The 16,487-nt window shown below is 45.1% G+C and overlaps 1 protein-coding gene across 2 annotated transcripts in view; it reads left to right on the forward strand.

Annotated features, from left to right (window-relative positions):
• The window catches only part of rarga (retinoic acid receptor gamma a), a 47,389-nt gene extending 33,738 nt beyond the window's left edge, over positions 1-13,651 (forward strand). For both annotated transcript variants that reach the window (XM_050064175.1, XM_050064176.1), the window contains 7 exons: positions 6,301-6,449; positions 7,507-7,648; positions 8,703-8,866; positions 9,279-9,455; positions 10,098-10,302; positions 10,539-10,697; positions 10,947-13,651. In XM_050064175.1, the coding sequence (XP_049920132.1) occupies positions 6,301-6,449; positions 7,507-7,648; positions 8,703-8,866; positions 9,279-9,455; positions 10,098-10,302; positions 10,539-10,697; positions 10,947-11,311 (1,361 nt within the window). In that variant the 3' untranslated portion in view covers positions 11,312-13,651. The remainder of the gene's footprint in view (positions 1-6,300; positions 6,450-7,506; positions 7,649-8,702; positions 8,867-9,278; positions 9,456-10,097; positions 10,303-10,538; positions 10,698-10,946) is intronic.
• Positions 13,652-16,487: the final 2,836 nt, after the last annotated feature.

Genomic DNA, 16,487 nt, shown 5'->3' on the forward strand with positions numbered 1-16,487 from the left:
ACTTTGTGCCAGTGGTTTAAAAATCAACACACACGCATGCACTGCAACTCACTCAGACATCAGGAAGCCACAGTCATTTTCTGGCTGTTCTGTTACTGTCAATCTGTTAATCTTACTCCCTGTCTCTGTTTTTGCTTTTTATCTCTCTCATAGAGCTGTTTCGAGAGTCCTTTACAAGTGAAAAGATAGAGTACAACCGTAGCTGTAAATGCAGATTGTTAGATGGAGACATCCATTAGATGGCCAGGCTGAGGAAAAAAGCAAGAGGAAACACTTAGTGTCGTGTGAGCTGACGCATGGGCACACACATTTATATGTTGAGTGGGAATGAACTGTGTGTTACTACTTGTGGGTGTGCTTGTTCCTTCCAATAAGAGGTTTGCGTTTGCACGCTTTGGTCTGCCGTGCTTCCCCAATGAGCTGGAGTGAATACTACTGTTGTTGTTTACGTTATCCTCCTTTCCCCTCACTTCCTCTGACAGAGTGAGGCTGCAGCCAGGGCCGGCTACTTCTACTTTTGTAGGTTTCTATTGTTGTGGAGAGGAAGCAATAGCAATTGAACGAGCGCGAGTGGCCTTGCCAGAGACAGACAGGTGAGAGCCAGGGCTACAGATGGTGAGAGGAAGTCTGGGAGGATGAGAAACAACCTGAGGATCAAAGGACTCAGGGTTTGCCTCGGTGACTCTCCCCTCTTCTCTCCTCACCTCGCCCGTCTGCCTGCCTCCGCTCTCTGTCTGCTTCCTCGCCTGCCTGTGAGTTGTCCTGTCTCCCTGACATGATCAATGGCCCAGGCCTGCGCCGCATTGCCAGGTTTGGGTTCACTCTGCAGTCACCGGAGGAGAGCCTGTGTTCCTCTCTGTCTTCTGGTGGGCAGATGAAGAGTCAGCTGGAGCTCACCGCAGGGATGAGGGGGCACATTTTTTCCACAGATCTGCACTTGACTGTCTGCTCTTTCCTGCACCACCCATAAAAAGGCTAAAATTCTTTCATTTAAAGTACATTTCCTTTCATTTCCCCTCTCTTTTTTAATACCTCCTTCCTCAGGTTTTGTTCAAGGACGTTTGAAGGAAACCTTTGCAAGGTTCATGGGGGACAGGCAGCTTGGTGTGCAAGTTTGTCTGTTTGAAGCCAACTTGTGTGTTTCTTGACAGGGTTGTGTGGTGCAGGAAAGGGGAGGAGGGGGCGTTGCTTGCTGCCAAATGTTGGCTTGGCCGACTCCATCAAGAAAATATCAAAAGGGCCTTTATGAGGTGCTGTAAAGAAGAAAGGGTGTTTTCAGAGCACCACCAGACTGCGAGGGTAATTCCACTTTTTAAAATGTGCCCTGAGGATACAGGCTTATCCCACCTGCCGCCTTTCCTGCTCTGCTTGTACGCTTTCTTCGGGGGAGCGAAAGATAAAGAAGTGCGAAGTGTGTGTGTGTGTTGGCAGGAGTTTGTAAGACCATGTCATGTTGTGTCACTCTCAAAAGTCCAGAGTTTTGTCATTAGCACTCATGGCAGCTGACATATGTTAAAGCGTTTTTCTCCACACATCCGTCTGGACTCAGATCATATGCGTGCATCATGTGCGTTCACACGTGTCCGTCTCTCTCTGTGTTTCATGGCTTTCTGCTGGTTCTGACAGAAGGGTGTAAATTCCTGTAGAGGGGTGTGTGTGTGTGTTTTAATGTCTGGTTTCTCACTACTCCTGGCCAGTTTGGTGTGTTTTCACTGCTCAGACTTGAGCCATCTCCTGGTCGGCAGCCCAGTTTTATCATAGAGCTTGTTTTAAAAGACAGCTTCGCAGGGCCTCTTTACAGGCATGTGTTTGTGTGTGTGTGTGTGTGTAGGAGCCCAGGTAATGAGCTTTCTGACAGCTGTTGAAAGGCGTTGCTACTGCTCAGCACCTTTAATGAAAGCCTCCCCCCTCCTTGTCAACACACACACATTCCTCCCTCCTTCCTCCCAGCTTTTGACTTCCTCACCATATAAACTATTCCTTTCGCAGTTGCAGGCAGGTTACATTGTGAGTGATTGTGTAACTCAACACAATAGAGAGTTGATAGACCTCCCACCTAAAAGCTTGCAGGTGACTCAACTGTGTGCAACAGAGCTTGAACAGAGCAGCAGTATCACATGTAAGAAGGTGTAGCAGCGAGGGACATAGAGAAGTGGCTACAAAAGCAGTGACGGAGATCCTCCGGAAAGACTGGTACTGGCAAGAGGAAGGAAATGAGTCTGTTGTGTGGGACCTTGTAGCAGAAGCCTCAGAGGGATGGCAGGAAGATGTGGGCAGAGAAACAGAGAAGGAGAGTGAAACATGCTGGCACGGCTGACAAGGGTGTGGTACTTTCTTTTCCTCTTTCACAAAGCCTAGTTCTTCATAGAAACCTTTCAGCACGCTACTGGTCACTCAGTGAGCACCCTGTGGTGCTGTAGCCTCTGCCACGGGGTAGAGGGCCAAGGGCACCCTCGAAGGCCCCACCTAGTGTGCCAGCAAGTCTTCCAGCCCACTGTTCACCATCCTCTCTCAATCTGCTCCCCTTCTGCCACTGCTGTCTGCCCAGTGCCCACCCCTCTTTTTCACAGTGAGCCCTACTGTGTGCCCCTCTCTCTCTCTCACACACTGCCTCCAAGTCTCACACACTCTTTTACTGCCCAGTGCATTCGACAAGAACACGCAAGCTTTACAGGCTGTTTAATGAAGGTAGAGATGGAGACAAAGGCTCCACATGCCCTTGCTTGCATTTTAACACGAACAGAAAAAAAACACATGCACAATGAGCTGCGCACACACACACACACACACACACACACACACACACACACACACAAGGATATTTTAATGGGGAACAGTGGAGCTCACTAGCGCACTGTTATGAACAGCCCTGCATTTGCAAATCAAATAGAGGCTGCAGAGAGTGGACAGTGCTGCTGTCAAATGACATAAACACAGAAATGTGTCTGTGCCGCTCACTCGTGTACTATACCCTACTGTACTGTACTGTATGTGCACTGTCCTCACACAGCCTGTGCATTTGCTCCCACATGCCAAGACTAGACTTGTGGAGCAGTGTCCCACTGAAGATTCAATCACACCAACGAGACACGTAGACAAAATCTGCAGGCCTATTGTGAAAGAATACTTGTTACCCTGCCAGAATGTCATATGCTGCTTAGTTAAAAGGAGTGTGTTGCAACACAAAACACGAGATGCATAGTCACGGCTTTTGCTCACATACATTAGGAACATTCCCGTTTCCAGTTGAGTGAACAACAGGCAGCTTCAGTGTTACCAGAGAGTCTCTGTTTTTTCTTGATCGTCTCTTCCTAGTCGCTTGCCTCCTCTCATATTGTTTCTGTTGAATCTGAAGGGATGTCAATTGGCCCAGTTGACTTGACCTAGAATTTAATGTAATTGACCTAGTTGAAGTCACCTTCAGCTAAACAGCTATTTCTGTCGTGTGCAGTTACATTTCACATCTAATGAGGTTGTGGAGAATGATGTACTGCACATCCCACTCACGCTGAAGCACTTTAGTGTAATGTACGCGGGTGGACGGGGGTTGTTGTGTGTGTTTGTTGCCGGTGAATATTATCCTCCTGTGTGCATGTGTGTGTAGTTTGTAGCCATTGAATAGTATCTGTGTGTGTATATGACCAGGGGATTAGGACTGGTCATTGCAGCTGGGCCACTTGTGCATAGAGAGCACTGAGGGAAGGGATTAGGGAGTAAACTGATACTTAGCAGGAAACGAAGAGTGGCTACTGGTAACCCAACTATCCCTCCTTCTTGCCTCTCTTATCCTCTTCTCCTCCCCCCCAACAACAGCAGCCACCCACCTATCCCACTCCTCTCATCTCATCCGTCCGTCATCGGCTCACAGGCCTCGGCCGGCGGATTGTCATGCAAATGGTGCCCCAGGCCTCAGAGCGCTGATAAGGAGGGCCTCTCATTTCACAGGGCTTTGTTTTCTAAACAGTGATGAGCTGAGTTGAGGAGACTGGGGAAGGGGCTCAGGGCGGCTGCCTGAATGGGCCCTCTCACTGTGGCGCCCTGGGGTAAGTGGTGCGGGGGATTTTGGATGGAGCGGGCTGAATGAGGCGAGGTCTGGGAGGCGGGTACAGGAGTCATGTTCTCTGGCAGGAACCAGGTTCAACGTGTTGACGGAGACTGATGTATTTTCTCTCTCACCACTGTCCGAGTTTTCTCCAGGATGGCCTTTCTCTCTTTGGCTCGCTTTCTTCCTCCATTTAGACGCTGTCAGTCAGTGTTCGTTACTTGACGCCACATATGGTTTGTCCTTTTCTAAGGGGTTGTCAGCGCTCGGTCCGGAGCCTCATTTGCTGCTGTTATTATTGCATAAACACAGAGGTTCATGGCACGTTCAGAGGGTTTCTGCTCTCCCACTGACCCTGCTGCTTTGTTACATTCTGGCCAGGGAGATATGAGAACTGCTGTAGAAACATTCAGCGGGTGTAAACTTCAGGTTTTAGATTGATTTGCACATTTGGCTTTGGGATGGCTCTTAAAACTAATGGAAAACATCTTTGCCTCCAGCAAAGTACAGCTTTCAAAGGAGGAATTTGAATGTGGATTCTGAATAGGCAAATATAAAAATGCATATGAAAAACAGATGTTTGAGCAGCAGGCAACAAATGAAAAATGTCTGACATATTTCTGTTACTATCATTAATGAGGTAGTAGCCGGGCAGTCGCAGCAGCTGTAGAAGAAGTGGTAGTAATGGTCAGCTTGGTCTTGAACAAGACTTGCCCTCAGGAGCAACTGTGTCCTCTCCTCCCCCTTTCCCCCCTCGGCCCCTTTCTCTGTTTTTTATCAAATTCCTCTTTTTATGCCCCCCTTTTTTTCTTCTTTTTGAAGTCTCCCCTCTCTTGTAAAAAGCCAAGCTGGTGGTTTTTGCTTCAGCCTTGGGTGTGAGAGAGGGGAGGAGGGGGGTTGTAGGTTAAGTTTAGGCTAGCCCTCTGTGCTTTCCATTGAAGGTGCTGGGGGGAGGTGGGCGCAGTAAAAGTTAGAATTTTAGAGCCTCCCTGTTTTTTATTTTATGATTGGCTTTTTTTACGGGCTGGGAGCTACAGCTGGTGGTGTGAATAGCTGCCCAAGGTGACCGAGTCCCAATAAAGTGTAGGCCAGCCGGGCTGGGGCCTCCAGTCCAGCCATGGGACCGCCTTTATAGGCCGCCTTACGAGCCTAGGCCTCTATTAAAACCTGGCAGGGCTGCACTGAGGAATTTAGGGCCAGGAAACAAGAGAAAAATAGGGTTTGTGTGTCAGGGGGTGGTGGGATGCAGAGTTAAGGGGGGTTGAAGTTTGAGGGTAACTAAGGGTGAAAGTTGAAAGAGGTGCTGCTGGGTAAGTGGACGTTCAAGTGTGCAGCGTATGGATTCCATACTTCCCCCGAGCAACATGTGTGTCTGTGAGTTTGTGCAGGCTTGCATGTGTGACGGGGGTCTGGTGCTGTGTGTGTGCAGCGGCTTATGTTTCTCAGGGGAAGTATGGAATCCATACGCTGCACACTTGAACATCCAAAAGAGCCTGAATGTGTTCCTCTTTGGAATAAAGTGAAGTTTAATGTACCATAGCAAGTATGCGACTCGAGGTAGCGCCGACGTCACAGCCGAGCTTGAAAGATAGATGAAGACTTTTGCAGGCATGTATGTTTGACATGTGTCTTCTCTGTGCGTGCAAGATGTCATCATGTGCTGGTGTCAGTCTGTGGAATGAGGAAGAGCCAGCTTTGACTCCTGACTGTAAAGCTCATTCTGCTACCTGGCCTTATCAGACAAGCTGTCGATCAAAAGCACTCTTGCTTACTGCTGTAAAAAACAGTTTTGTCTCTGCTGTCAGACAGCCATCCTTCATTTGTTTCTCGGCGTGCACACGAAACAATAAACTCCCCGAACCTGCACCTGAGTGCTGCCCTAGGGTTGTAATTGGTGCCTGGAATAATATAAACTGTAGCCAGTAGTTCATACTCTATTCCTCCTTCTCTCTCTTATCTTATCATTTCTGTCCCGCAGAGCGACAAGCTAAAAAGGAGCATGTGATAATGTATCTCAGTCCACCTCCAGGCCAACTAAACATAACCGTTACTCAGCATCTCTCGCTGGCCCCACAAATCAAATTTAAAAGGGAAAGCTGTCGGCTGTCATATCATATTTGAATGCAGTTCAACACACTCAATTATCTTCTACATGTATTGACAAGTGCACATTTGACATTTCAGTCTAGCCGTAGGACGGCGATTCGTGACAAACCATGTGCTCATGTGCTGTCCTTTTTTTTCTTTCTTCTCCATAGCGGTGGAGACCCAGAGCACCAGCTCAGAGGAGATGGTACCCAGTTCTCCGTCTCCACCTCCCCCACCTCGTGTCTACAAGCCCTGCTTTGTGTGCCAGGACAAGTCCTCAGGGTACCACTACGGGGTCAGCTCCTGTGAGGGCTGCAAGGTGAGAAGAACCTGCCAGAGCTGTTTGAGCTCTGCTTTGTCTGGATGTATCACATACAGTTAGAAAAATGCTGGCTTGCAATTAGAGCCGCACTGAATAGCTTGAAGCTTCCTTCATAACATTGACATTCATATTCTTAATCAACATGCAAATGCTGCTTCTGTTTTTTCTTTTTGCATGTCTGTTCATTTTGATTAAACCTGGTATTTCTGCACAGCTGCATATAAAGATAGGAGATGATACGTTGGATTGTTTCTGACTCGTGTGATCCAAACGTTTCCAAACGTATTGAAAAGTGATAGATGTAATCATTCCCAAAATTTACAACAACAAAATATTCTTCTTCAATCTATATTTGCTGGCGTTTACCCTTTAAAAAAAACACATTTTCACTATGGTTTGGACTCCCACTTGCCACACACAAAGGGAGGCACGCACCTGTTTCAACAGGAGGCTCTAACAGCACCATAAATTTCAATGATTATTATTATTTCATCATCATTTCTCTCCCTTATTGGATTAACCTGCTCCCTGCATGTATTTATGTGGACAATACTGCTGAGTTATGTTTATTAAAGAAAGATGTTTAAAAGACCAAGTCATTTACTCTGACTAATCACTTTCAGTTTGAGTATCTTGATAAAGGATTTAAAAATATTCAGGGTGATAACAAACTATGATGAGGAAAATTTGAAACTTCAGTTGAAAACCTTAATAGAAATGTCAAATGTAAAAAAAGAAGACACACGGTACAGCCCTAGTTAGGATTTATTTTAGATATTAGTCACCTGTCCTTTTCATGAAGATAAGAGGGTGGGTTCGACTGAAACGTGGAAAATGAAGTGAAAAGGCTCAATCACTATAACACAGAGTTAAAATGTAAGAATGTTTTGTTCTCTCCTGCATTCAAGTTAGAAAAAGAGAGGAAAGAAGGGCGATTATGAAAGAGAAACAGTTAAATGTCACATCCTAAATTTGATGACTTGACTATAATACACAATCTCTCTCTCTCGCTCTTGCCCTCTCCCCTTTTGTCTCTTGCTTCCTGATGCTCCAGGGTTTCTTCCGCCGCAGTATCCAGAAGAACATGGTGTACACCTGCCACCGAGACAAGAACTGTCAGATTAACAAGGTCACACGCAACCGCTGCCAGTACTGCAGGCTGCAGAAGTGCTTTGAGGTCGGCATGTCCAAGGAAGGTGAGCCCTCCGAGACCTGGGTCTCAAGAGATGGAGAGACCCACTTCCAAAACATGGATATTCACTCATGTGTGAATATCCACAGACACACAGACACACACACACACAGGGCTGCAGATTCTTTCAGACAGATCAAGACACAGTGAGATATACCCGAGTACCTTGGAGACGTTGGCAGGCAGTTTAAATTCTACTTGGCTCGGATCAGATTTTTTTTTCTTTACCACCAAAGGAAAGATCTGACCTGATTCACACGGTGTGAACTTATTGATCTATTAATGCTCAGTCAGAGACTCTGGGAAACTATGCAGCAGAGAGTGCAGAAGCAGATGATGAGCCTCGCAGGGGTGGTGATCAGGGCGAGGTTGGGCACTGTACCAATCATATGACTAATCGCTTTACGAAATGATCCTGACTTCCTGTTTCACCACAGAGCCTCGCCCCTCTGGCCAGCACAGACACTGCTTTCATTCATAAAGACAACAGAGCAGAAAACAAGATTTTGACTTTTTACAAAGCTGGCGGCGCCAGGATTCACACAGTTTGCCGAATCCAACACAGTTTAGTGACCTTTTTAGTGTGACCCTGTGTGTGTAAGTGGCAGTGTCTTGCCCTTCACAGAGCCCGTGGGACATGTATGTGGGTGTAATGTTTGTGTGGGATGTGTGTTAAGACCGGGATCACATTGTGCCTCTGCTATTACTGGATATCCTGAGAGGAAGGAAAGTATGGGAGGAGGAGGGAGAGGAGGCAGAGAGTGGAGGACCAGCTTATGTGCACCGGTCAAGTGGATAGAGAGATGGACAAGGAAGAGAGCGGGTGATAAGAAAGAGATAGCCAGTGTCCGTCCCGTGCTAAAGGAAATATGTTAATACTGTTAAGAGCAAACCTCCGTTGCTACTGAGTTCTGGTTTCCACCAGCGAGCACGGTGTCCTTGACAGTGGCGAAAGACATAGAGCATGAGTGCAGTGGATGTTTTTACTTGTGATCACAGATAAAGAAGAGGAACATTCTGTTGCTGATCTGTCTTCCATTTTGTTTTTCTGTACAAAGCGGTGCGCAATGACAGGAACAAGAAGAAGAAGGATGTGAAGGAGGAGTTGGTGCTTCCAGAGAGCTATGAGCTGAGTGGAGAGCTCGAGGAGTTGGTCAACAAAGTCAGCAAAGCTCACCAAGAAACCTTCCCGTCACTTTGCCAATTGGGCAAATACACCACCGTAAGTGGCGAACACACACCACACAACACACACACACACACACACACACACACACACACACATACCCTACACACCACTGTTCACTCATACTGTGTGTGGCAACATTCTTCATGCTATGCCGTCACTGAGAGCTCCCAGATTGCATGCAAAGACGTAAATTCACCGTAGCTTTCCCAACATAGTAGTGGTTTAACTAATTCAGTTCCCCATTAAGCCATCTGTGTGGCCTCTGAATGATTGATGCAACATGTAAATGGATTTTTTTTCTCTCTTGATTGATGTAAAATGTAAATGTGTTGTGAGGCTCGGACACGCTCGTTCTTGATGCAAACAGGGTTGCACACCACCTCTGTAACAATGATCTGTGTGTGTTTGGTTGTGTGTGTGTGTGTGTGTGTGTGTGTGTGTTCAGAACTCCAGCTCAGACCACCGTGTCCAGCTGGATCTGGGTTTATGGGACAAGTTCAGTGAGCTCTCCACCAAATGCATCATCAAGATTGTGGAATTCGCCAAGCGGCTGCCGGGTTTCACCACCCTCACCATCGCTGACCAGATCACTCTACTTAAGTCTGCCTGCCTGGACATACTGGTGAGGAACCAGTGTTTTGGTTCTTCCTTTTGTCCTCTTCACTTACTCTTTACTTACAAATAAATTTACTTGACAGATGAAGGAATACTGACATCTGGTGGCGACTAGTGGTAGTGCAGGAAGGTTTGTTCAAATAATAAGCCTGCTGAATCTTTGGCATGAGAATTGTCATATTACTTAACCAGTTACGTCAGCAATTAAGATTTTTGCAGCAAAAATATGTGAAGAGATTGTAAAATATGATGATTTGTATGATTTAAACTACTAAACAACATATAGGACTACAAGCACAGCTGAAATGGTTAGCCGAATTATCAATGAGGTGATTGACAGAACTGTTTTGTTAGTTTCAGCCATGTGTTATGGAAAAAAAAAATCATTATTCCAGCTTCTCAAATGTGAGGATTTTTCTGCATTTAGGACATTTAATTTGACATTGTCCTGATACATACTTTTTCCTATGTAATAGCTTTGTAATGTAAGACTTTTACTTGTTACAGAATATTTTTACAGTGAAGTATTAGCACTGTAAAGTTCACAGTATTGACACTGTGAGCTGATACCCATCGGTTAAGTTACTGACAATGTTTTGGTGCTGTAGAAAACCTTCTTACAAAGTTTTCCACCCTCTCTTGCTCACAGATGCTGAGGATCTGCACACGCTACACCCCAGAACAGGACACTATGACCTTCTCAGATGGGCTGACTCTGAACCGGACTCAGATGCACAACGCCGGCTTCGGACCACTCACAGACCTGGTGTTTGCCTTTGCTGGCCAGCTTCTACCCCTGGAGATGGACGACACAGAGACTGGCCTCCTCAGCGCCATCTGCCTCATCTGTGGAGGTACTGCAGCGTGCACATACACAGTGACACAGTTGGTTGTAAAGAGGAAGTGGTTTTGGTAAATCTGTTTCAGTATTCGTGGCACTACTTTCATAGTATCAGTAAGACAAAGAGCTAAAAAAAAAAAATGAATGTGTGAAATGATTTTATTTATAGTAAAACTTTTTTCAACTCTAAATTTTTACATTTCTAGTATGTAGCAAAGAATATAATATAGTGTTTCCACTCTTCATCAGACCGCATGGATCTAGAGGAGCCTCAGAAAGTTGATAAGCTGCAAGAGCCTCTACTTGAGGCTCTGAAGATTTACGCCCGCCGCCGGCGCCCCAACAAACCTCACATGTTCCCCCGCATGCTGATGAAAATCACCGACCTCAGGGGCATCAGCACTAAAGGTCAGTGTGAAGAGAGTAAAGCTGAGAACAAGGTTTGATTCTGAAAAAGGCCTCACCGCTATCATAACCAATTTGTAACAGTGTTAGAAGAGCTGGTACAGATTCACTGACAAAGAGGGCTTTGTCAGTACCAAACCTCTACGAGCGTTAGTCTTTTGGTTTTTAGTTGTGCTCCCTATGTGACAGGGGGAACGTGTCTTTAGAATACTGTTAATAGTTAACTATAATCATCATGTTATTTGCTTCCAGGTGCCGAGAGAGCCATCACTCTGAAGATGGAGATCCCGGGGCCGATGCCTCCTTTGATCAGGGAGATGCTCGAGAACCCAGAGGCCTTCGACGACCAAACAGAGGGCAACGAGAGCCCGCCACCTCCGCCACCGCCGCCGCCACCTCCACCACCAGCCCAGGTCAAGCAGGAAGCCGAGGACGAGGACGACAGCTGGGCCACAGAAAACGGCAGCGAGCCATCGCCGGAGGAGGAGGACGAAGACGACGACGACGACGTGGGGGACGAAGATCGAGACAGGGGCTCGGACAGTGACGGGGAGCCCTGGGGGGTCCTGGATGCCATAGATGGGTCGAGGAAAGGCCTCATTGGGAGGGCGCAGTGAACCGAGCATTTCATACAAACATGCACATACAGGTTCAAACACACATACACAGAGACATACAACACAACCTCACTCACTCTTCCACCTCAACAAGATGCTGGCCTTCCCTTCCCTCTTTCTCTCTCCGTACTGCACATCACTGTGTCCTCCACAGCAGAGCACAGCAGAGCCTTATGTGTACAGACACTTCTAACTCAGGCCACATGGTCCATGACAAGTGAACTACAGAAAAATAAAGTAAAGGAGAGATGACAGTAAAACCGTATGAACTCCTGGCGAAGCCAAGAGAGAATTTAAGGTGACAAAAAGAACAGAACAGTCTCTTTTTTTTCCACTATTGTTGTTTATATCGAAATAGGGGAACGGCCAAAACCAGACACCAGAACTGAGCAGTTGATTCCGATGGATTACAACAAGCACATTTCTCAAAAGAAAAACAAGAGTACAGGGCAAAACCAAAATGAGTATGCTAATCTTTTGTTTTTTTGTGGTTATTGCTTTTGAATATTGTTTTCAGTTTTCTTTTTTTTTTTTTTTTCAATTTATGAATAAGTCCATACATATCTATATACCATTATATTTTTTGTCTGTATTTGTTATTCTGGTTTTATATATGAATCCTTTTAGACAAGTTTTTTTCTTTGAAGAGCTTTCCTGAGAAGATATTCCGAGGGAAAGAAGGGTAATCAGAACTGGCTGGGTCTTCCTTATCAGCTACATATGCTTAGCTGGGGCTTTTTTTGGGCACTTTGGCTCACTGTGGATGTCAATGATAATCAACCCAGAGAACTATTGTTATGTTGCAGTGACTTAATCAGTTTCTGTTATCAGGGAATTGGCATTATTCTATTTTGCTCTCGTTGCAGCCGGCTAATGCTGTCAGTGCGGAAAGTAAGTATCTTTGTGCCAAAGTTAGGAACAGTCATCTTTGGAGCATGAGTTTGACTACTGGCAGGGACTCCAGCCACGATCCAGCGATCCTCACAGCAGCAGCTCACACATGCACTAACACAAACCTCAATCTCACACACTCAAATGCCAACACACACACACACACACACACACACACACACACACACACACACACACACACACACACAGACACACACACTCCGCTTGCTCTACCCTCAGCTGTAGCAGATGTGCCGACCTGGCATCGAGTGCCCGGACAGAGATTTACACTTGACCGTATATGTAGCACTTTTGTGATCCTCTATTCAAGCAAGGCACATCTCCTTCTCTGAGAGCAGAGCAGCTGTCTGTGAGCTCATATCTCCGTTAGCATGTCCAAACTGATGACAACATTTAGAAAACAATCAACCTTAGAGCACTCCCCGATGATGTCAGTAGACGAATGCACACTTTCAGCAAGGATTTTAAAGAAAAAGCATCCACACAGTAGCAACATCATGCATCAACGATCATAGACATATGCAAGTCGAAAGCAGGAATCTTTATGGAAGACATTTTGGAATCAGACTCAGGGCTTTTCAGTAAGGACCAAACCCTAGCTGCTTTCAGGCACGCTAGAAACAGGCAATATTTATGTGTGTATTCTTGACTCCGTTTTTTGATCAGCTCAACCCCTCTGCGTGTACATAGAAGGTGACAAGTCTTGAGAAACAGCGTGGATGCCAGTCTGACTCTCCCCAGAGGGGGGACAAATCACCGTGGTCGTCATCGCTGCCCCCGCCTGTGCTCGCGCTGGCATCCATGCAGCAAACTGCCTTCTCATCCCAAAAGCCATTATATCATCTTGTCTTCTTGTGTATATCCTCACTTCTCTTTAAAGGAGCTGTGGAGGATTATGTGTTCTCATGTATCATTTCTTTATTGCCAAAATGTCTCGGTAGGCGATCAGCTGGGAGAGCGCAGCTGATATACAGTACAGAGGTTTTTTCTGTCTCTCTTTGAAGCAATATGAACATTCTCTCTGTAGCAGTGAGAGGTCCCATCTTCTGAGTATGGGCAGGTCTCCTCAGTGTGTGTGTGTGTGTGTGTGTGTGTGTGCGTGTGTGTGTGTGTGTGCGGGCATGTGTGCGTGAATGCTTTAACATGTTTTTGAGTCATTGGGTGAATGTCCTCAGCACGGTGCTGTCACGCAAAAAAAACAAAACAAAACTCTTGTGTGATGACCTCATCCCTTCTCTCTCCCTGCTGGGCTGTCATGATGTTAATGATGGTGACGCAGGCAGAATATTGAGATTATGTTGTTTCATGTTTGTTTTTTTGTTTTTCAACATGGCCAAGGTGTTGTCTACCCTCTGTTTATGTCAACTCTTGTCATACAAAGAAAAGCCATATAAACAGTAAGAGGCACAATAAACTACTTTTGTGAGATTACTGGACATTTTTATTTAAAATTCCTGCAAAAACATCTTATATGATCATGAACATCACACACACATTCAAAATTATTCACGAGTGTACTGTCTTCTAAAGCTGTACAGAAGTATCTTTAAATATGCAATACCACATGCATCAGTAGAGGGAGCTCTTGCACCATGGCTGCAGTGTGCCCTGCATGCAGCAGTGTTCACCCTGCATTGAGGAGGATAAGAGCAGGGTCTGTTGGGTCATGGAGAGCTGTGGGTGCAGAGGGTAATAAATCACAGCCTCCTGCTGAACAAGGACATCAGATAAAGGTCTGTCCCTAAGATTTGTTCACTCTGCAGTTGGGGGTAACGTAAAGTCCCATAGTTTTGTCTCAAAGATAGAGTGGTTTAGGTAGTTAAAAAGTAAACCTATCTCTTATGATTTATTCTAACTTGTACAGGAAGATGTACACCAAAACATAACATCTAAGATCAGATATAATTAATGTTGCTAAATTATACATACATAAGATGACACATCAGATATTACTGGTCGATTAATCGGTTCTAGATGGTGCAAAGATGCCAAATGTTGTCATATTCCAGCTTCTCAAATAAGACATGCTGCTTTTGATGTCATTGTGAATTGAATATGTTGGGGTTTTGGACTTTTTGGTCGTATAAAACAAGATATTTGAAGACATCGTCATGAGCTCTACAAAGATCTGATGGACAATTTTCCCCTTATTTATAATGTGTATCATGTTTTATTGTGATTAATTGACTAAACTAAGGCAGTAATTGTAACATAAATTTGGGGGCACACATCCTCCCACTTATTAAAATACACTCACGTGACCCCCAAACACACACACACACACACACACACACACACACACACACACGATATATTGATAAAAATATGTACACTGGCATTGCCGTCCAAAATAATCATTAGCAAATGCAACATACTGTCATTATTGCTCCCAGTTTTAGTATGATAGTGTACTGCAGTTCTTTGTGTGGTTTCCCCAAGTGGCATTTCCATACCCAAGCAGAAGCTAGACTGCTGTAGGTGCAATCAATGTCAAATCAAACACTGCACTGTCTCTCATTACTCTTAACTGTATTAAAAACATTGGAGAAAAAATTATGGGCCCCCCTGGCAGATTTGGTGCCCCCACCCTTTGTTGACTCCATAGCTACGGCCTTGGACTAAACCATTTATCAAAGAAATATCTGGCAGATTAATTGATAATGAAAGCAATCGTTAGTTGCAGCCCCAGATATTAGTCATGTCCATATTGGAGGTCTGCCAAGGAAAATGAAAGTGATGCTTCCAGCTAAACAGTCAGAACACGGTCCAGCATGCGCTTGGATTTTATTGGACTCGTGTGATATTTGATCTTTTAGAAGAGAGCATCACCTGAATGTGGTTTGGTAATGACCTGTGAAATGTGAAAGGACATCAGGGCCTTAAACTCAACTCAAAGTCAACACATTTGTGAGGGTATCTTTAAAACCTGGATGTGCAGACCACTTTCAGAACAAGCAAGTGAATAAAAACAAGAAAACACCTTTAAACATTTTTCAGTTTCCTTGTTAATGTCACCAAAAATCAAGAGTTATACATTTGTAACAAATTTATCACCCTGAGTACATCAGTGTCACTGATAAGCTCACACTCTCTTGACATCCTGATAAAGAACAGGAACCCTCTTCGTAAAGGGCTACTGATAGTAAACATCTCTCTTTTTTTCAGCGCACCAGTGTGGGATACTAATGCCTCACCTTGATTTTATTAATAGACAGAGAGAGAGAATCAGAGGAGGGTGATAAACAGAGATGAGATTCTATCAATTATATGATTGCTTTAATTAACTATCATTAAAGACAGATCAATAACGCCAGACTGGAATTAAAATAAGGTCCATACATTATACACTATTTTACAAGGAACAATCAAATGGCCTCATATACCGAGCCCCTGGAAGGTGTTGCCATGGGAACCCATGGGAGGGTTTGGGTGTGCTTGGGGGAATTTAAAGGAGCCTGCGCAAGATTTCTATATACTCATCCTTCCACATCAATGATGCTGGATTAACTAATTACTTTAGGTATGAAGGCTTATTCACTGGAAATTAAAAAAAATGTGCAAAAAGAGAGGCCCCTGGAAAAAAAGGTATAACTGTACAATGAATTAATAAAGGGTAAAAATCTCCCTTGTAATATTCTTGCAGCCTCAGGACATCAATTATTCATAAAAAATAGTAAAGAATCCATAAAAGTAGGTCATGAGTGCGGCATACCAAAGAAATTAATTTGAATATTTAAACAGAGAGCGAGAGCACATCCGCTGAGTTTGCTCTGAACATGAGCAAACTGCAGCGGTACCTCAGTCAACACACAGGAGAGATAATGGAGCAGGAGAGGCTGGCTCCTCAGAGAGTGATCGGGAGGATAAAGCTCACTGAACCCAAGTGCTCCTGGCAGCAGTTAGGGAGGAAGGGCCCGGGCTCAGGGTGTGATAAAGGTAGAGAGTGACCTGGGTTTGATGTGATAAAAAAACTGGGGTCTTTCTATGTGCACCTAAAGCTATATACAAGACAGAGAGGCGCATATGTCATGTACTGGATGCACGGGTCGCAATGTGAAACAGCACATCATTTACAGTGTGCCTCTTACTCGGGTCAAAACAGACAAAAAGGACATGTTCGTCATTTGTTACATATGCAGCGAGTCCGTGGAGGGTTGGGAATCAGTCAAGGGAGGAAAGGAGAGGTGAGGGGAAGGTGAGAAACGTTTTCAAGTACAAAGACCATAAATTTAACACCTTCCACTGTGCGAGCGGAGAGGCAGGC

Source organism: Epinephelus moara, chromosome 16 (assembly GCF_006386435.1).
Source record: "Epinephelus moara isolate mb chromosome 16, YSFRI_EMoa_1.0, whole genome shotgun sequence".
Taxonomy (NCBI): Eukaryota; Metazoa; Chordata; class Actinopteri; order Perciformes; family Serranidae; genus Epinephelus; species Epinephelus moara.